Genomic DNA, 20,468 nt, shown 5'->3' on the forward strand with positions numbered 1-20,468 from the left:
ATACTTCCATGTGGCATGCAGTGAGTAACGCCCATTGTTTCTCTGATGATTCAAAAATTTTCCAGTGACACCATCGGCTGCGAGAGTGCAAGACAGGGTGAGTACAGGGACGAGTCCTCCTGCCTGCTGACACTCGCACCAGCAGAGGGCCAGGGCCAAGGTGGCATCGATCTGGAGAAGATCAGGGCTTCCCACCAAGCCAGGCTGTGCGCTGGACCTCGGAGGTGCAGCAGGCTAGGGGGAGCATCCATTGCGCGCCTTCTTCGCCTGCTTCAGCCGCCAGCTGGAGTCACTGCACTGGGCAGAAGCTGCTGCTGCTCGCCCCGACCCAAGGACACCTGCCTCTCCTTTCCCTTGGGTTTGCCTCTGCCTGTTCGGACCCCTGGCCTGCAAGACACGCTCTGAATGCATCTGCGATCCTGCAAATGCCCTGCAGCTCCTTGGCAGCTTAAGGATGGTGTTGACCTTCCTTTTTCCACGTGGTCCCAACATGAGGGATGGGTGTCCAAATCCTCAGTGCAGCGGATAAAACAGCAGAAAACCATGGATTTACTTTTTCCCCAGTAAATGCTCAGCATGGCGTAAACCAAGCTGTTGTAAGGGGAGGGATGAGGCTGTATGCCTGGGCTGGACAGGCAGAGCTCTGAGCTCGCTGGGCTGGCACCGCTGCAGGGCTGTGCCCTCCTACTCTGAGCTGACACAGTTAACCCGGATGCTGGCAGCAGGGGTAGGCATATCGGCTGTCCCAAGCATACCGATGTTCCCTCTTGTTTATCTGGGAACTTGCACCCACTGTAATTTACCAAAAAATCAGATTTTGGAGTCTCTTTCTCCCTGGAGTTTGTTTCTGAACAAACCTGTACTGGGCCTCAGTCTTTTATACCTTCTTCTTCATCAGCATTGCTGATTCCATCTTGTGTAGGACAGAATGCTGTCATCATCCTGCATTTAGCACCACGCTGGAGGAAAACAGGTAGCACATATGCCAGCTCTCCCCTTCAAAGTGACAGCTGCTATTTGTGGAGGAGGTCCCTTGGCTTTTGTGGGAAAGGCCTGGTCTTCCCAGTCTGCCAGTTGCTAAAGCCCCCAGAGCTACCCCAGGATGAATGAATGTAAAAAAGGATGCAATGTAAGAGGATCAGGGAAGTCTTTTTGTTTCTCCGTGCATTGAGGGGATGTTGTTCAGTGACGCTGCATTTGCATGTATCTTTGGCAGCAGGATCACCCGGTCATGCCTGGCCAACTTTCCACATTGCCACTGGTAACGTTCACGCTTGTCTCCACTTTCTTCTACATGTCCAGGGGTGCAGCATCCATCTGAAGAAAATTCAAGGAATGAAACGCTCTCCAGTGCGCTGTTTATACAGTGAATGTGCAGGCACACACGCTGCTCAGTACTTTCCCTTTAGCTAAATTGCCAGAGCAGGAAGAAGCAGGTCTTACACTAAAAGCAGAACTGTGTGTCCTTGAGGTTGCCTGCTACTTCTGACTTCAGAGCCCACCTACTGTGCAGGTATCATTTTTTCCAAATGACCGATTAACTACTTGGGTATGTACAAATTAACACCAGGAGGGAGCCACAACAAATATCATTGAACAGAAGGGCACTGTCAGCCCCAGTGAAACCCATCCTGTTTCTTCCAGCACATTCCTGCAGCTTTTGGTTTCTATTCCTCTTAAAAGTTGCAGAGTGAACTTCGTGGTTTGCAGAGCAAAGTTCTCTCTGAGACCTCATTTATGTTGAGATAGCAACCTCCTCAGTTAACTCACATCTTTGCTTTATTTTTCACTCTCACACTACGGCCATCTACATCTGTACTGGCAGATCAGAGCAGAACTAGAAGCATTGCAAGCAGCTTACTTTTAAGTAGCCAGGTGCTAATGCAAAGTTTCTCCTTTGTGAACTTATCAGGCAAAATGGTAGAACCAACAGTGGAACCAAACCACACCTTTGTGCGTAACCTTCATTCCAGATTCTGCTCTGGAAAATACACTGTTCAAGGGCCCAGCCAGGGCCTGGCACCTCTGGACAGATGCTGCTCTTGCTGCTGTCTGTCCCAGGAGGCAAAGCAGTGCATAAAGAAGAAATGCAGCGCTGATAATGACAAGTAGAAAGCCTGAGCACCCTTGTAATGGGTTTATGTTTAAATTGCTGTAACACAGGATTCAGACTGTATGTTATAGGAAGTACTACAGCAAGAGCCACCCAAACCAACAGAAGATGAGCCTCGCAAGGAACTGGGTAAGTGCAGCAGTGACCCAACCTGAGCTGGCTTTGGAGCCAGATTTTGGCAAGGCCCATTTAACCATATTTTGGTGGCTAGAATGGGATGTGTATGGGACCATACCTTGGGCTAGGCCATGATGTCTAGCTATAAAAAACCCCTGAAACAGATAAAGGAACCATTCAGGTTAAAAAGGCTGTAACTAAGAAATGGTGGAAGTTTCTCTTCAATTAGATGAATGTAACTGCAGGTAGAATATGGCTTCTTGCCTGGCGATGAGTTTCTCTGCAGATGAAGTTTTTTTTTCTCTTGTACTCCTCAACCCACACACAACTGAAGCTTTGCAGGCACCTCCCTGTGCTCTGACAAGCCTGACTGTGTGCCTCTTGCAGAGGATTATCCTCACTTCTCTGCCAAGGTGAGCACACAGAATGGGACGTGAGACATGAGACACAGCTTAGCACCATCCAGTTAAAAAGATGCGCACGTGCATTTTTCACAGGATTGGCTACAACTGAAACGAAAGGGGGAATCAGCCCTGTAGGGCTGGTAAGGAGACACAGGCTCGTGCACCTTTCCTGTCACAAGTATGGGACACCCTCAGTCTGCAGCAGGACCCGCCGGCACCATCAGGAGGCAAGGAGGTTAGCAGGAGCTGGTCTATGTCAGCATCCGCTATTTCAGGGCTGCTTGGCACCCTTCCCAAATTGTTGCTCTGTGCAAAACCACCTGACAAAACTGATTCACTGTTGGCAGCAGAAATTAAAACGGAACTGTGCAAAAAGACTTCCAGGTTTGTAAGATGATGTCAAATGTGAGTCTCACACTCTGCCAAGGTGGAGCAGTTTCAAGCCTTTATTTCAAGTAATGAGCATTGCAAACTGTAGGCAAAGCTTGTTGTCTGGTCTCTCGAGACTTCTTTCCACAGAGACAGTGCTGTCCCTGATTTGACTCTTCTGGGCTTTTAGCAAAGGGCAGCTGGATGTTGCTATTGGATCTCCAGAGCTTTCTGCCTCTCTTCTCTTGTTCCTCTGCTGTCTGCCTGCCTTGCCTGCTACCTGTGCCTCCAGCTGAAGTCAGCTCTTCCCAACCCTCCTCCTAAACCAGCGTCTTGGCAGAAGAGCTCTGCAGCCCACACAGCAGCAAGCGGCGGCCTCGCAGAGAAGGATCCCGAGAGCAGGGGGCCACGCTGGGACACTCAGCCTCGCGGCTCTGCGGCGGGGTGACCTGCAGGCAGCACGGAGCCATGCCCTTGCCCTGTGGAAATGTGCATCTCCACGCTGCTGCCACCACAGGGCTGGAAAAAAACAGAGGAATGTGCCTGTCTGGTGCGGCACTGCACACCAGCAATGCTCGCCCACCCACCTGCTCGGCATGCCCCAGAGTGATGGAGAGACGGGGGGGAGAGAGAGACAGACACAGGGGACATCCCTGGGGTTTGGCACGCCTTGAAGGGAGCAATGACCTCAAAGAGTGTCCCCCCCATCCCACGCCGCTGGAGAGGGCGCATACGTCTGTCCCACTGGCACTCCTGGCAGTGGCGTCTCTATTAAGGGAGCTGCACTAAATTAACCCAAGAGCGTAGCTGCACAGCACAGCGCACGGGCTGCACACGCAGGGTTCGCCACCAGCACGCAGGGTGCACGGTGCCAGCAGAGGGCACTTGTGAACCGGGCACCCCACGCACGGCCCCCCCACGCAGCGCGGGGTGCACGGCCCCGCTGCCACCCATCGCTGTCCACCAGTCCTCTTCGTCCGGCCCTTCCCCACATCCCGACCTTACCTTCCCACCTCTCATCTTGCCTGCTCCTTGCCCGAGCTGTGCGCATCCCAGGCGCACCCGGGGAGGTGCGCTGCATGTTTTCTGCTCTTGTGAGCAACCCGGGGCTGTGGGCTTCACCCCAGTGCAATCCGAGGCTGCTCACGCGTGCGGGGCCTGCTGCTGTCCCCAGGGATGCTCAGGGCTGCCGTGACCACACTGAAGAGCGGGGTCACAAGCCCAAACTCCCGCTCTCCCTGGAGAAGCCAGCAACATGATGTATACTGAGCTTGGGGTAAGCTGGTAGGAGAGCTGCTGCAGGGGCTGTGCTTCTCTGTGCCCTCCCTGGCCAGTAAAGGGCTTGTGAGGCTTGACAGAGAGACACGCAGAAGGGCTAGACCAGCTCCTGCATCCCTATTTTCCCAGCCACCTTCAAGTCCACAAGGCCACATGCTCAGAGGGGCCACGTTTTTCTGTGGACCAGGGGACAGGGCATTTCCATGTGGATACACCCCTGCACTGCTGGTAATGACCACACTCTGCTCTTCAGACAAGGAGTGGTTGCCCTGTGGCAGCAGTTGGTGCTACCCCATGGCTAAAACACTGACCTCAGCATGGACCTGGAAAGCTAGATCACACTGCAACAAATCCTTCCATGAGCTGCAGGATTCATAAACCCCCATTTGGCACACATTCACATCCTCTCCTGGATTCTGCCATGCTCCTTGAGAACTTTGCTTTTCTTCTAAGAGTACAGGGAGGAAGGGGAAGAGTAACCTCCCTATTCCCCCTCATACTTTGATGCCTAGCTACAAATGTCTCGCCACATTACCAATGAACTTTCACTCTGTTGCACCCGATGGCTTGTTCCAGCAAGTACTTTGGATGTTTATGATCTATTCCAGTTCCAAGTTTGATTAAAATCAGGCTTACAAGTCATTAGGCATGACGGACGGATGGATGTATTCATGTGCAGCAAAGCAGCATAGTCACACAGCAGTTTTCTGTAGGGAGAAAAAGGCTAAAAATTAGCATCACCAAAAAAGAACATCACTAACACAACGAAGTCAGGGAGCTAGAAGTTGATTTGGGTATGACTGGTAAAGTGAGACCTCCAAGGACTCTTCACAGGTTGGGCTGGGGTCGAGATTGCAATGGTGAAAAGCTGGAGAGGGCTGACGTGCAGTGTGTGCAGACAGACCTTGCCCAAGGACATGCACGTATGCATTTTTCCTTTAAGACTTGTATTTCTATTTCCTCAATCACGGGTTTAATAAGACATCTTACCTGTATACCAAAAATAGGTGTGCCGTTATACACTTAGGTTTATATACCTATATTTACCCATATACCCATGATTGCACGCTTGTGTGTGTGCAGAGTGCAAATGATCCCTGGCTGCAACAGAGGCTTCTTTCATCACAAAGCCCCATTCTCCTTCCAGAGCCGTGTTGAGTGTGAGCAGGACAGTGGTCCCATGGAAAAAATGGCAATATTTTTATACCACTCACACAAAACATAGCAGGCATTCATGGCTGGGTGCTACGACAGACCTGCGGAAAAATGTGTTAGACACTTCCTAACCCTTTGATGTTTGTACTGAACACTGTGCTGTAACTTCTTTTGCTATTGCTTGCTAAATTTAAGACATGATATACATAATAGTGTCACAGGAAATCAAATTGACTCTACCTTGAGTCACAACTGAGGTCCAACTCTCAATGCACCACAGGGAACTTTCCTTACAAGTGCCCAATTCAAAGCTGAAAGAAAGGAAAGACCCATTTACTAGCGCAAGTCCAGGTATTTGCTGACAGTAGTGAAACATGGAAACTCTGGACTGACCCGCAAGTTCTGAAGACTGGATTGTCTGCTGAGAGTCACATCGCTGAGTTGCCTTTTGCTAACTGATCCATAAAAGATGTCTGGAAAGCCTGGAGGCTTTGAAAGCTGGTTTTGCTCATTGATGAAGGCAATTTATGAGCTGGTCCTTAGTTGAATGTTGACTGAGAATATCAGCAGTGATGGCATTAGTGTCATGGACACCAGCATTGTCATCGTGATGCTCACAACATCAGGTTTAACCAAAGTACAAGGTAATTATTGGACTGACTTGCGGAAGGTGTCAGAACTGAGAAAGGTGTAAGTGAACAGCAAAGAGGAAGCAGACATCTCTGGTCATGCACCTTGACTGCAGGATAACTCTTTCTCCTTGAGTTTCTTCATGGCAAAAGCGATGCCCATCTTCCAAGGGAGCTTTCAAGTGGCTAGTGGAAGCCAGTTGGGAAGGGCAAAGAGACACTGAGACCTGAAGTCAACTCCTTGTCCTGCCAGAAAAAGAAAACTCCTTTGTCCCAGGGCAAGGTAGATTTGTCCAGATTCAAGATTGCTTCTGGAGATCGCTGACCATTTCAGTTTTTAAAGACAAGTGCAGACGCTGCCACTGATGGCAACAGCCTTACTTCCTGGGCATTCTCTTCCTGTTTCTCCTCTCTCAGCACAGCATCACAAACCGAGACCATGCCCTGCTGGTTTTCACCACAGCCAGTAATAAAAAAGCATGTGCCCTTGCTTGTGCGTAGCACTGAACAGCTATAGTCTGTGGGATCAGATGGCAAAACATCGATCTGGTGAGGTCCAGCTGGTCCAAACCTCAACACAAACCTAGAGAAACAGCCACATGCAGTGTCTGATCCCACAGAAGAGTGCCAGTCTTGAGACTAGGAAACAGCGGTGTTGTCGGAGGTCAAAGGATGGGATATGGTACACTTGTTCAAAGGCCACAGATGGCATATTAACCTGGAAGAGTACCTGTGAGCAGTCACTGAATGAGCATCGAAGGATCATCCAAACGTGTTGGATAAGAGCCCAGCTCCACAAGCCAGCACTTTTGCGGCCCACCAAGCAGCACTGGAGGCTGCTGAAATCAACAGACCGCAAGGGCTGAGGGAAGTGGGAATGGTGAGTGCATGTGTTGGGAAGTAGTTTTAACCAATGAGGAGAATGTAGATTCACTTCTCCTTGCTGTGACTTTGCTTTCATGAGACAAAATAAATAGTAACATTAAATAGTAGCATTAAGGACTACTGGCAGGAGTTATTTATTGCACTTGAAAACCACTTGAGTGTCAGCCAATGTCCCTGCAGCATTCTCAGGCTCACGGGGCTAACCAGATCCATCAAGTCTGCCAGACCGCCAGCAGGATTTTGTCTGGTCAGCTGTCAGTCTCGTGTATCCTGTGAGTCACTGATGCCCACTGACCCCTCTCCAGTCAGCCGTGAGCAAGGTGCCTGCAGCGCCCAGGGGAACAGCAGGGTAGTACTGGCTTCCTGACCGCCGCTGCTCTTACCAAAGGACAACACTAAACGCTCCCACCATCACCGCTGCTGGCTGAGACAGGGTTACAGGGCAGCTCCAAGGAGGTTTCTTGCCAGGCTCACGGACTCGTCACTTGTAAGAAACACATGTAACTTTGAGGGACGTTGGATGGTGCCCAGACCTGCTTGCCCAGGCACTTCTACTGGCTTGATGATGGGACATGAGGAAACACCTACCTCAGGAATGTGGGACAGCTCTGGGACAGGGCACTGGAGAGGTGGAGATCCCCATGCTGGGCAGCTTTCAAGGCTCAGCGGAACAAAACCACAGCTGACTTCACCTACTGTTGGCAACCGTCTTGCTCTGAGCAGGATGTTTAGCTGGAGACCGCCAGAAGGCCCGGTCACCAGCACTGCTGGGGTCCTGTGATTTATCCAACAAAAAGGTGGTCCTGGCCTTTTTCGCTTTGCAGAAAATGCGTTGAAACAAGGTCCACCGAGCTGACAGAAAACTACAGTTTACGCTTAATCATGCCAAGTGAAGACTACCTGAAGCCCTCCAAGGGGCATGAACCCAAATACAGCCTGTGCTACCCCGCAGCAGCTCGCAGCTGCCTCTTGCACCCTCTGCTGAAGCCCAGCGTTTTTGCATACTGCTACAGCGACCTGCACGAACCTGCAGCCACGGTTACTGCACCGTGTTGCCGGCTACCGTGCTGGAGAGCCAGCCAGGGGGGAGGCGTGCGCTCCAGGGCTCAGCCCCGCGGCGGGGCTGCCCGCTCCGGTGCAGGGGGAGACGCTGCTCAGTCGCCGCTGGCGGAGGCGGGCGGGATGGCGGGGGGGGATGGCGGGCGGGGTGCCGGGGGGGGGGATGCCGGGCGGGATGGCGGGGGGACATGCCGGGCGGGATGCCGGGCGGGATGGCGGGTGGACATGCAGGGCGGGATGGCGGGGGGGGATGCCGGGCGGGATGGCGGGTGGACATGCCAGGCGGGATGGCGGGGGGGGATGCCGGGCGAGATGGCGGGGGGGGATGCCGGGCGGGATGGCGGGGGGACATGCCGGGCGGGATGGCGGGGGGGGATGGCGGGCGGGGTGCCGGGGGGGGGATGCCGGGCGGGATGGCGGGGGGACATGCCGGGCGAGATGGCGGGGGGGGATGCCGGGCGGGATGGCGGGGGGACATGCCGGGCGGGGTGCCGAGGGGGCCCGCCCGTTCTCCTCTCCGTGGCGGGAGGCTGCGGGCGGGGCGCGGGGCGCGGGGCCGCCCCCCGGCGGGCGGAGCCGCCGCCGCCCCCGCCCCGTCCCCGTCCCCCGTCGGCGGCGCGGCGCGGGGCGGGCGGCGCTCCCCGCCAGCGCAGCGGCATGAAGGAGCCGTCGCTGCCCGGCACCTCGCTGCAGCGGGCCTGCCGCCTCCTCGTCGCCTTCTGCGCCCTCCACCTCTCGGCCACGCTGCTCTACTACCTGGCGGGCAGCGCCCTGGGGCCGCCGGGCAGCCCCGAGCCGCCGCCGCGCCGCCCGCCGCCCGCCAACCTCACGCTGCCGCTCTCCCGCCCGCCGTCGCCCGCCGCCCGGCCGCGGCCCCCGCCCGCCTCGCCGCCGCCGGGCCCCTGCCCCGACCCCTCCCCGCTGCTGGGTGAGTGCCGTCCCGTCGCGCTGCCCGCCGCGGGGGCTCCGCTGCCGCCGCCCCTGCCGCCCGCTGCCCGCCGCTGTCCGCTCCGCGGGGGCCACGGGGGGGCGACGGCGGCGCCGGCCGCCGGCTCCCGCCGCCGCGCGGTGGGTCCTGCTGTCCCTCGCGGGTGTCCGTCCCCGCGGGGCGGGCGCGGGCGTGACAGCGGCGCGGCTGCCCACGCGTGCCGCCGGCCGGCCGGCGCAGCCTGGCAGCGCCCGGCGGAGGGGAATTGTGGGAGAATCCCCGGGGAGCCGGTGCTCGGGGGACCGAGGCGCGGATGCTCTCTCTCGCGCAAGGCGGGAGCGCTGCCTCCCCGTCCGGCTCGGTGTCTTTCTGGTTGCCGGAGAGGTTGGGTAATTTCCTCCGGGAACTATACCCAATATACTCCTCTTGCGCAACCTCACAGGAAGGATCAGACGGGCTGCCTGTGCCGTGCAGGCTTTCGCAGTCTTTTGTGTGCGCGGACCTGCTCGATGAGCGGCATAGATTTAAAAAGTGCTGTGGGGCAGGGTCATGAATACAGTTGTTATGCATCCCAACGGCGCTTCCCACGTATTCGGTCCTGTGATGCAGTATCCTGATACGTGGCAGCTTGGCGTGTGTGTTATCTGCGCTGGAGCTGTGCTCCCCACAGGCCTTTCCCAGGACCGCTTGGGTGCCGGGAGGCTGGCAGGCTGTTTGCGGGTTTGCAGCCTGCTGGTGGTCTGATTTTAGCGTTGATCACCCCTAGCTGTTTTGATCCACTGGCCTTGTCACAAGGCAGAGGTGTGGGTGATGTGAATGTCAGCTTTTTTTCCTCCCCTTACAAGGCTCTCGCCCAACTTTGCTGCTTGTAGCTCTGCTCCTTGAACAGACCCTCCTATGCTGTAGCTAGAGTTTGTTACCATGACCTGCTGGCATCCCAGCTGATGGTGGCCTGGCCACAAGCTATTCGGGGCCTGGAGCCTGGGGTTCATCTCCCTCTTCGTCAGTGTGCCACGTTAGCACGGGCACCTTTATTACTGGAGATCACAATGGGGGAAGAGACTTTCAAGAAGCTACGTGTGGTTTTCAATTTACGAAACCGACACAGAAATTCATAGTTTCTCTTGGTGCTGGCTGGTCAGCAGTTTATGGATCAATGCATCTGAATAAGAAATGACTGGTTTGTTATTTGAAGAAGGCGGTTTTGAGGTCACTAAAAGGAACTGTGCTATGTTTTTTTGTTGTTGTTGTTTTTGATTCGTATCTTTCACTTTTTTTCCCCTAGATCACTTTAAGTTGAAAGTGGCTGTGCAAGCCCGTCCTCACGGAGTGGATGTGAGAGCCCTTTATGAACATGGCTTTGCTTTAAATGCTCTCCACTTACCCTGATCCTCTCAGGAGTGAGTCATGTGCTTTTGAAATGCCTGGAGTTTAGAGAAATGCTGTTAGTGTCCTCAAGATTCAAAGTGTTATCAGAGTTAGTCGCTGAAGGATCAATTAAAATATTTAATACCATCTTTGTAACATCTTCAGTGCAATTTGCAGAGTCCGCCAAAGGCCAAATGAGGCCATTGGAAGCGGTTACAGATGTTCGGAGAGCTGCAGGGCCACGTAGAAAGTAGCTCTTTACAACGCAGTAGGCAAATGGTTTCTATCTGTGTTACCTTCAGTACTTGTGGGGTGGTGCAGTCAGTTGCAGGCTGGCACCGTCACGGCTTCAAGGTTTGTAGCCAGCATGGAGGTGAGAAACCCGATGGGTATTTAATTTTTTCCTGCTCTTTCCAGGTTTTGGTACCAAACAGCATTTGTAAAACAATCCTGTCATGCCTCAGATGTTGGTCAGAGCTGCGTCTGCCCTGATCAACATCTCATGTATCTCCAAGGCCATTGTGGGGGATGGAGAGGTTTACACTCCACAGGCATTTCTGACACTGAATTCACCCACCCAGAATTCAAAAACACTCTTCTTTTTGTGCACGAATCTCCTTACTGGTATGAACATATGTCCTGGTTTAGGCTAAACCACAACAACGTAACAAGCAGGAACCAGCAAGGACCTTCTTGTGATTCCCACCTTCCCAAAGCCACAGAGCAGTGCTCTGATGGGAACAGGTAGCTCCAACTGCCCCGCTCCCTCAGCGTAAACCTAAATTTATTGAAACACGCCTCATCCTTTTTTTTTTTTTTTCTTTTTCTTTGCCGTCCCCCTCCTCCCCCCCATCGTTGGGAAGCATGTGATGAATCACGCAGGCTATGTGTGACTGAGCTGCTTGGACTTTTTGAACAGTCAAATAGCCAGGTACTCATTTCAGAGGCCCAGAGTTTTCTTTCTAGCGATGTTTAGAGAGAGTAGTTTACAATCCCTGCCGTCTGGCTGTGCAGCAATGCATTAGATGAATGAGTTTTAATCTCTCCAAGAAGCTGCCAAATTTAAAATGCTTTTATGGTTCACTTGCCTTTATTTATAATTTAAAAGCATAAATCAGGGCTGGGGAAATCATACCATAATTCAACTTTGAATTAAAAGTCCTTAACAGCTATGAAATTCTCTAATACAAGGTAATATAAGCATTTTGGATTTATGCTCTAGTTGAGAGCTGCGTGCCGATGAGTATCTTAAATGGGGTATCGAGAAGCAGAGTCTGCTTGCTGTCATGAAATTTCAGCCTCTGAGAAGCCCAAAAGCAGGTAAATCCAGATATATCCTGCAGGTTTGCATTCCCCAAACTGTTATGTTCCTTAGGAGCTGTAGAACAATATTGGGTTTCTTAAAAAAAAAAAAAAGTTGCTCTGCAGAAGTAGTATATATGTTGGCCTAAGTGCTTTCAAAACAGTCAAATGCTTTTCTTCTACCTTTTCCATGAGGTCTCTGTGTTTTGGTGATGGGGAGTTATGGCTGCTGTTTTTAGGAGGGAGTGCAGAAGGGGGCAGGTTCTTTGGTACGAAGATCCCTCTCCGAAAGAGCTCATCTTAAAGCAGCGCTTATCTTACGGTGCCAGAAGTCTGCAAAGCCGAATCTCATGGGCAGGCTTGTCTGTATATCAGGGATGTCATTTTAAAGTCCTGCCTGATCGAGAGCACGTGTTGTTTATGGAGGTTATTTTAGAATACAGCTGTCTCCTCGTTTAGATACCAGGTGTGGCTGGTAAGGGATGGCAGACTGAAGAGACGTGTTCTTACCCTCAGCCCCATGGGCATCTCATGGCAAAGAGGACCCAAGTGTGCTAAACGTGTTGCAGTCAGGTGTCTGGCTCAATAGCTTTTCACCCCCAGGTTTAAGTTTAGAAAACTGACAACCCCAAATCCTAATAATTAAGCGATATTGACAAAACAAAAAAATCTAGGTTAATATACGAACCAGTGAACTGTCCAAAGCACAAACCACTAGAGATGCACTCGTTTTCACTAATGTTTAAAAAGGAATACAGTTTCCAAATGGCTATTTGCTGGGAGATCTTGGGCATGCAAGAAAAGCAACTGTTTCTTTGAGATGCCAGAGTTCTGGATAGAAACTGATACTTCCCACTGTTAGCGAGGCATGTTTAAAAAACCGAGGATTGAAAGAAGCTCCTTTGGCCAGCTTGTGGGTGAGCAGCTGTCAGTCGGTTGGAGGGGGAAGGACTTATAGCATGGGCTTTCTCTTCGATGCACGGCTTCTGAGGCCTGTGTAGTCAGTGCAAGCAGCCGCTCTAAACTGTAGATGCTGAAGATAAGTGATGAGAGTGTTCTGATGCTTTCAGGTTTGTTTGGAGGAGACGGAGGTAGCCTGTCAAATCGGTGGTGATGCTTAGTGCCTGTATTACAGAAGTTTTTAGAGGCTGTGCGTTGCCTGAGAGGTCAGTGAATTCACAAATAATCTAGTTTGAGGCCCCTGTATATGTGGACATTGCAGGGGCAGGGGTAGAGGATGCTTTAGCACTGGCAAAATCTTAGCGGAGCATAATTTGGGGTGAGAGTGTGAAAACCTAAGAGGTGCTGAAAACACCGTTTTTTAAGAAGACTTCTGGTGGTGACTGTGCCAGGGGGGTTTGGTAGGTTTGGCATGTCTGCGGTCTGGTTACTGTCCTAGAAACTGGGGGCCTCTGGAATCTGTGGGCTACTTACGATACCAAGTGGTGGAGAAAGCATTTGCTTTACATACAGCATCTCCCCCTCCTCTCATCTGAACTTGCTATTGTTTGCTTTGCTTTTTTTTCTGTTTTTTTTAACCCTTCTGATACAGCCGCTATCTCCGCTCCCTCCTGCCTGCCCCCCAACCCGGGTGCTACAGGTGTTACTTTGCCCATGGGTGCAGGCTGGGGTTGTGCTGTGTCCCTCCGCTGCCTTGTTTCGAAAAAGTAAAACAGAAACTCAAAGAGAAGAGCATGGAGAGGGCTGGGGGAGGGGGAGCTAACACGTGGACCAGCTTGCTCAGAGTTAGGCTTTCTTGGCCTCAAAAGAGAGGTTGAGAAACTGTGTTAAACTTCTCCAAAGAATATGTTTAAGATGTTTGGCAGGGAGCAGATGCGCGATCGTGGCAACACTGCCAGCAGCTCCGCAGCTATACCCGTGTGTCCAGGAGCACGTTGTCCCTCTGAAGTGCAGGCTTTCTCGGTGGTCAGGGAGCAGCCTCTGTGGTGAGAGTATCCCTAGCATCCTCTTATCTGGTTAAAGTGAAGGTCAAGGACTATTAATTGGGCTTGCAAACTAACTCGGAAAGGTACTGTGCCTTCCTGGAGAGCAGCTGTTTCAGGGACATGGCACAACAGATGGGATGTGCTGGGGAGAAAAGGAAAGTTTTCCATCTCGTGCATCTAGTGTTTTATAACGTGCTTGTTTTTCTGCCAGCGTTGATCTGAAGCAACAGCTAGTTTCTTTGGAAATTGGGCCAAGTTTGTGCTTGGAAAGAGACAGACGCTTGCAACTTCCCGAACTTGGATGCAGAATTCGGTTAAGCTCTCAACTTTCCTCCTCTGGTGTGGAGCTCCTTAGTCTGACTTCACTCAGCAGATGGGGGACATTGTCACTGCGTTGAGGGCCCTCACCCCACCCCAAAGGGTAGCATGCTGGGGGTGCACAGTGCTCAGCAGGGAGGTGCTCTGGGTCTGGTGGCCTTGGAGCAAGCCTGAGGTGCTGGGCTGCTGGCACTGGGCTGCTGGACTCCACCGCTCACCTCCTCTCCTCGCCGGTGGACGCTCCTCTCCAGCCAGCATCCTGCAGCAACCGCTCCCTTCCCTCCCTCCTGCACACTCTTCTCCGCAGGGCAGGAGGGGGTTTGGTTGCAGAGGTTTTGGGGACAGAGCCAGCCGGTCCACAGCAGTGCTGCAGTGGTGGGGCCAAACATCTGGGGTTTTCTGGGACGTGGATGGAGCAGTGTCAGTGTCCAGCTCGACCCTGTCTCTCTGGGCTGGAGAAGGTCTCATCCCCACTGGGGACAGTGTTTTCCTTTCTGCAAATCAGTGCCTAGAGCCCCTGCCTGCAAGGAGAGGTGCTTGGTGGGCCGGGCGTGGATTAGCACCTCCAGACAGGCAAGCAGTGTCCGTGGTCACCGGTGATGCCGGGGCATGGCAAACAGCCTTTCCAGCTGCCTCCCGGCTGCAGTTGAGCTGCAGGAGCTTGGGTCAGTCCTCAAGCCCCTGCAGACATTTGTCTGAAAGAGGGCTGCTTTTGTCACCTCCCCTACCGCCGGTCCCCAGGCTGGGGTGTCACTGGACTCGCTTTGAGGGCACTTACCCGCAATCGTGTCTTGCTGGAGCTGGAAACGGCCCCGTAAAGGCTTTACGGGACGGGTGTCCGCAAACCTGTGCGCTCGGGGGCAGCGGGGTTTCAGCAGCCATTTCCCCAGGCGTGCAATGCCCTGCTGCTGTCCTCGCCTCCCGCACTCCCTGCTGCTGGCGGCACCCCGTGCTTTTGGGGGTGCGCAAGCCCTGGCTGAGGTTCGGCCAGACAGACGCACCTCCGCCCCACCTGGCACCCGGCGCTCGCCCGCGCTATCTGAGGAGCGCGCCCCAGCCCCGGGCCAGCGCTGGGATCCAGGTGCAGCCGCCACCGGCGGGATGGGATGGGGCAGGGGGCTGGGGACTGCCTTGCGATTCGGGGCTGCCCGTGGCGCAGGCATGTCCCTGGGGTGCCACTCAGCCCGGGAGATGCCCGTCCACCCGTCCTGTCCTGCAGCAGGGTGGGGGGTTCCTGGCGGGGGGGGGCAGCTCAGCCTTTTTCTGATCCGGGCCTCTCTGTTTGTTTGTTTTGAGTTTGCTGTTTGAGGGCCTGGAATTTGATTTCACGGCGGCAGCGAGCAGGGCTAATCGCATGCAGATTGCCTGGCTCAAAGGGAGACGGTTCAAAGCCGCTTCAGTGAGCGTGCGCTGGATCTGAGCCACCGATGAGGACTTTGCTTGTCTCCCAAAAGTGCCTTCTCGTGGAAACGATAATAGTTTTTATTTTTTTTTAAAGACACTGTGTGCTAGTGTGAGACCTTGTGTTGGGGCAGCGTTTGGGGTTGGATTAAGAAATTTTTTTTCTCTGGCTGTAGTCGCTCAGTTAATCGTGCAAACCTGCCGTCGAGCAGACCCAGTGTTGCCAGCACATGTGATGCATCCTCATTTTTTCAGCATGTTTCCCTTTGGGGTCCACAGTTGCAGATGCCAGATGCTGTGTGAGCCTGCCCAAGACAGGGCATGTGCTGGTGTAGCAGGCTCAAGCCTTGCATAGGCATAGCTGACGTCTGTAAGGGGATGCAACTTCGCAAGCGTAGCCCAGCCAAAGAAAACGTATCCCAGTCCTTGGGAAGGGTTTTTTTTCCTCACTGGGATATTTCTAGCCAGACCCAAGGATGGTTTTTTCTTTTAAACGCTCATGGGGGAGCGAGAGCTGCAGGCAGCAAGGGGCAGCAGCCGCCAGCCAGTTTGCAAGGAGACAGAGACGTCCCCGTGGCCGTTTTGGCCGGTGGGTTGCATGCCAGGACAGGGGGCTGCTCGCAGGACCCAGCTGGGCGAGGGGTGCTGGGGCTGTCCCTTCCACTGCTCCCGTCCCCCCACCACAGGGCTGAACCCTAATTCGAGCCTGGCTGGTGCCGCCTGCGTAGGCGCTGGCACAGCTCTGAAGTTTAGCTGATTTTAACAGGAAACACTTGCTTCGTTCGCTGAGCCGTGGGATGCAGCTACCTGCCTGCCCCGGAGCTGCCACGTGGGTCTGGGGGCTGGAGCGACCCCTGCTCCACAGCCCGGGGTGGGGGACTTGCCCCCGCGTTTTCTGGGGTGGAGCCGGTTTTGTTTTTCCCAGCCAGGGCAGACTTGGTGCAGCCAACGGGCCCTTCCCTTTTCTGCTGGGCCCCTGCAAAGAGAGGTGGTTAGTTGTGTTTTTTTATTCCTTTCTGCGAGTTCTGCTTCTCTTTTCCAGCCTTCCTTTCGCAGGAGGTTTGTCTGAGCATGGCAGTGTGGCTGTGCACGTGGCTCGGCGGCTGGAGAGCAGCGCCCGGCTCTTGGCCAGGACGATGGAAACGTTCTTTTCTGCTCTGTTTGGGGAGAGATTTTTTCCAGCCTCTGCGCTACATGCTTTTGCTTTCATTGTCACTAAACTAAATATCTGAGATTTGCACCTGGCTTAAAGCGCGCAGGTGGATTTGGCCATTTTTTGCAGTGAAGTGCTCGGGAGGGCGATTCAGTCTGCTGGATCACCTCTCTAAACCTGCCCATGAACCCAGCTGCCCTCCTTCCCATCTCCTTCTGCTGGGGCTGCACCACCCTCCTGGGGAAGGGGTTCCCCCCCACCCCATCCCACCTGAACCCCCCGGGGCTGCCCTTTGGGGCTGCTGCCCCATGTTGTATCACCCGCTACCACCTTCTTGGACGGAGCATGGTGCCGTCCCATTTGCAGCCCCCCTGGGGATGCAAGAATACAATTCTAGCTCTGCGGGGCATTGCTGCTTGAGTTTTCCCAACACTTCTAGCGTCTGTAGTCCAGGGAGGCTGGAGCAGCCTCTAGATTTATCATAGCCTCAGGCCGAGCAGATTCTGGGCTTTTTGCGCGAGGGTCTTCTCGTTTGGGTCAGCAGGAGCACGCGTGCTGGCAGCCTCACAGGGCAAGAGGTTTAGCTGTTGTGGCAAGCGTGGCTGTTGGGAAGAGGGGAACGAGATCACCAGGGCTGTGGGCCAGGTTCCTGAGGCTTGAGTGCTGTGCTGCCTCTGGCTTTTTGCAAGCCTCACCTTTTGCTTCGTGTGAGAAGCTGCTTCCTGTTTGTGTGCACCGTGACGGCCCCCCAGCATCTGTGCCTGCACAACGCTTTTCCTGTGCACCTTCCCTTTGAGCAGAAATGCTTCTGAGTGTCAGAGATGGGGGGCGGGAGCAGGTTGGCTTTTTGTGTGTGTGTGTCTCTCTCTTACCCTACCACTGCCAGCTAAAACCTCCTTTTACAATCTCTGACGTGTTTGGATGTGATGCCATGCTTTTGTGTCTTTTGCAAGCTTCCAGCAGTTGCTTATTCATGTTTTTGAGGTTTTCTTTTGCTAAAATGTATGGTGGAGGCTTGTGAAGCTGCTCTCTTGGAGCTTTGTTACTCTGAACCCAAAAGGTATCTGCCTACAAATCACGGGCCGTATGGGTGACTAGAGCTGCAAGTCCACGTAGCTCTGTCATGCCTGTCTGTTTTTAGGAGGGGCTCAAAATACAGCAGCTCCTATGTCAGACAGTCACCTTGAACAGAAGCAGAAGAGACTGAGATGGAGTGAATCGGGCTGGAAAGTTTGTCTAGTAAACATAGACAGGAACACAATTTTGGCCGGTGGGACAGCACCTGCCGCAAACTTCGCACACTTTCTTGGCATTGGCAGATCATGTCCTGCGTCAGCATCCTTGGGAGGCAACAGCCTTGGGGCTGCTTGCTATCCAGGTAGTCAAATTTCAGTCAAAATGATTTAAAATTAGCAACTGGAACCGTGACTCTGGTCACTGTTTGGAAAGCCTGTGTTTGCAGATTTGGCTTTAGCCTTGTCCTGCTTGGGAAGTGAACTGAAAGCATCGATTCGCAGCAGGTGGTATGTTGCCGTTGCTTTTGTCAGCCACATGGCTTTACGAAGTCCAGTTTGTTTTAGCCATTCTGTATTTGAAAACAACTTATTCAGGTTTTTTACATTTGCATATTCTTACTGAGGCCAGTGAATGTATTAACCGGGTGATTTGCGTCAAGCCTGTCTCAGAAGCGGCCGCCTTGCTGTAGACGTACAGTGCCAGTGCCCGGGGTCTCCTTGCTGACCTGCATGTTGGCTGCGTCCCTCGGGGCAGCGTTTGCAAGAAGGTGTGTGCTGCCTTTAAAACTGATTTGATTAACTGGAGGGTCAGAGCTGTACAGACCATTTCTCACCAGTGTCCTTCAAGACTCTGAAACTGTTAAATCTCTGTCTTCCGCAGCTGGTTTTTATCATGAACGTGTTTTCCTCTCCCATCTTTTCCTTGCTGACGTTCCAGCCTCCTGAGGGCAAGCAAGAGCAAGCGCTGACGGGATGAGAGGTCCACGTTTGGCCCAGGGCACTGGTGGGTCCCAGCCTGCAAAAAGCCCTGCTTGCAGTGTCCAGACGCTGGTGGCTGTCCTCGCCCAGCTGGAGCTCACAACCTGCCAGTGGGAGACTTCCCCTGTAAATTCACCTAAGTGGCAAACTTTCATTTCCTCCCCCCTTATGCTATGTGAGTGAGTGCAAGACATTAAAAGAGCCTTTGTTCGTTATTAAACCAGAAGGCATCCCCTAGGCTGATGGGGCTTGCAGTGGTTTCTTGGGAGCAGGAACGGGGAGCAGAGAGCGCAGCAATGGGGAGCAGAGAGCACAGGAACAGGGAGCAGAGGGCGCAGCACTGGGGATCAGAGAGTGCAGGAATGGGGAGCAGAGGGTGCAGGAATGGGGAGCAGAGGGTGAAGGAATGGGGAGCAGAGAGCACAGCACTGGGGAGCAGAGAGTGCAGGAATGGGGAGCAGAGGGTGCAGCACTGGGGAGCAGAGAGCACAGCACTGGGGAGCAGAGAGCACAGCACTGGGGAGCAGAGGGTGCAGGAATGGGGAGCAGAGGGCGCAGCACTGGGGAGCAGAGAGCGCAGCACTGGGGAGCAGAGGGCGCAGCACTGGGGAGCAGAGGGCGCAGGAATGGGGAGCAGAGGGTGAAGGAATGGGGAGCAGAGAGCACAGCACTGGGGAGCAGAGAGTGCAGGAATGGGGAACAGAGGGCGCAGCACTGGGGAGCAGAGGGCGCAGGAATGGGGAGCAGAGAGCGCAGCACTGGGGAGCAGAGAGCACAGCACTGGGGAGCAGAGGGCGCAGGAATGGGGAGCAGAGGGCGCAGGAATGGGGAGCAGAGAATGCAGCACTGGGGAGCAGAGGGTGCAGCACTGGGGAGCAGAGGGCACAGCCCGCCCTGGCAGGAAGGGGTTTGCTCGGTGGACGGCAGCTGCCCGACGCCTGGGAGTGGGCTGGGCTGGCAGGGCCCCACGAAGGGATGTGCTGCTTCCGCCCCACTGCTTCCTGCAGCATTCCGCAGGGTTGGTCCTGCTGCTGGCGGTGGGGTGTGAGCAAGGCAGGAAAAGAACATCCCCAGGCACAGATGCCCAACGTAATCCTGTTTGCTGGCCATGACCGGTTAGGTGAACTTGTGCCCAGTGCAACGCCTGTTGCTGTTTTAAATGCACAAAAGCGTAGCATCGTCCCATCTGTGAGTGCCGGTCTCCTAACGGAGGTGACGCTGGGGGCAGAGGGATGGGCCGGGGGAAGCAGCCATGGAGCGGGGTTGAGGCCAGAGACAGCTCCGGGAGAGCACTCGCCACAACGGGGGGAAGCCATAACCAAATTCGGAGGAAACGATGAGCTCTCTCCCCTCCCGCTGGCCTCGCTGCTCTGACGCCTGCCCCCTGCCTGTCCCACCAGCATGGGGTGGCCGTGCCTGGCCCGGTCCTGCCTCTGCCGAGCCCCGGTCCTGGTTGCGCCGCTGCGTGTTCCTTCCTGCTGCAGTTCCTCCCATTCTTGCCTTTTCCTCCCGCTGCAGAGCACCCTTCCAGCTCTCCCTGCAAGCCGCTTTTCCGCCAGAGAGGCTTCGGCCCCAGCCGCGCAGCCGCAGGGCAGGTGTCCGCAGGGCCTGGCTTGCGCCGTGGGGCAGAGAGGGTGGGGAAGGGGGCAGGCACGTTGGGGGTGCAGCCGGGGGCTGCGGGAGTGCTGAGAGCATGGGCGGACTGATCCCAGCGCCTGGGCTCTGAGAAGTCGCTGCCTTCTCCTGCGTGAGAGGGAACGTGCAAACTTGCGCATTTAACCTGTACAAAATGCAGAGATGGGGAGATCCCTTTGCGTCCTGCCCCTGATGCCGGTTTCTGCAAGGTCTTGCTGCCACCATGCAGGCGATGCATCAGGCAGCAAAGCTTCCTCGCTGTCTCCAGGGTTACACTGAGCACCTCTGCCTGTTTGGCCAATCTTCTTGCCATCTCCAGCCTGAGTGAGCACAGGTTTGTGGAGCAGCACAACTGAACTAAAGTAGCTTCCTCTAGATAAATAACCAGGGAATGAGCCGTGAGCCTGGAGCGTT

The 20,468-nt window shown here is 54.3% G+C and overlaps 1 protein-coding gene across 1 annotated transcript in view; it reads left to right on the forward strand.

Annotated features, from left to right (window-relative positions):
- Positions 1–8,611: 8,611 nt before the first annotated feature.
- B4GALT1 (beta-1,4-galactosyltransferase 1) overlaps positions 8,612–20,468 on the forward strand; it is a 28,613-nt gene continuing 16,756 nt past the window's right edge. Inside the window, exon 1 of the mRNA XM_075526338.1 lies at positions 8,612–8,937. Coding sequence (XP_075382453.1) covers positions 8,667–8,937 — 271 coding nt within the window. The 5' untranslated portion in view covers positions 8,612–8,666. The remainder of the gene's footprint in view (positions 8,938–20,468) is intronic.

This window comes from Mycteria americana, chromosome Z (assembly GCF_035582795.1).
Source record: "Mycteria americana isolate JAX WOST 10 ecotype Jacksonville Zoo and Gardens chromosome Z, USCA_MyAme_1.0, whole genome shotgun sequence".
Classification (NCBI taxonomy): domain Eukaryota; kingdom Metazoa; phylum Chordata; class Aves; order Ciconiiformes; family Ciconiidae; genus Mycteria; species Mycteria americana.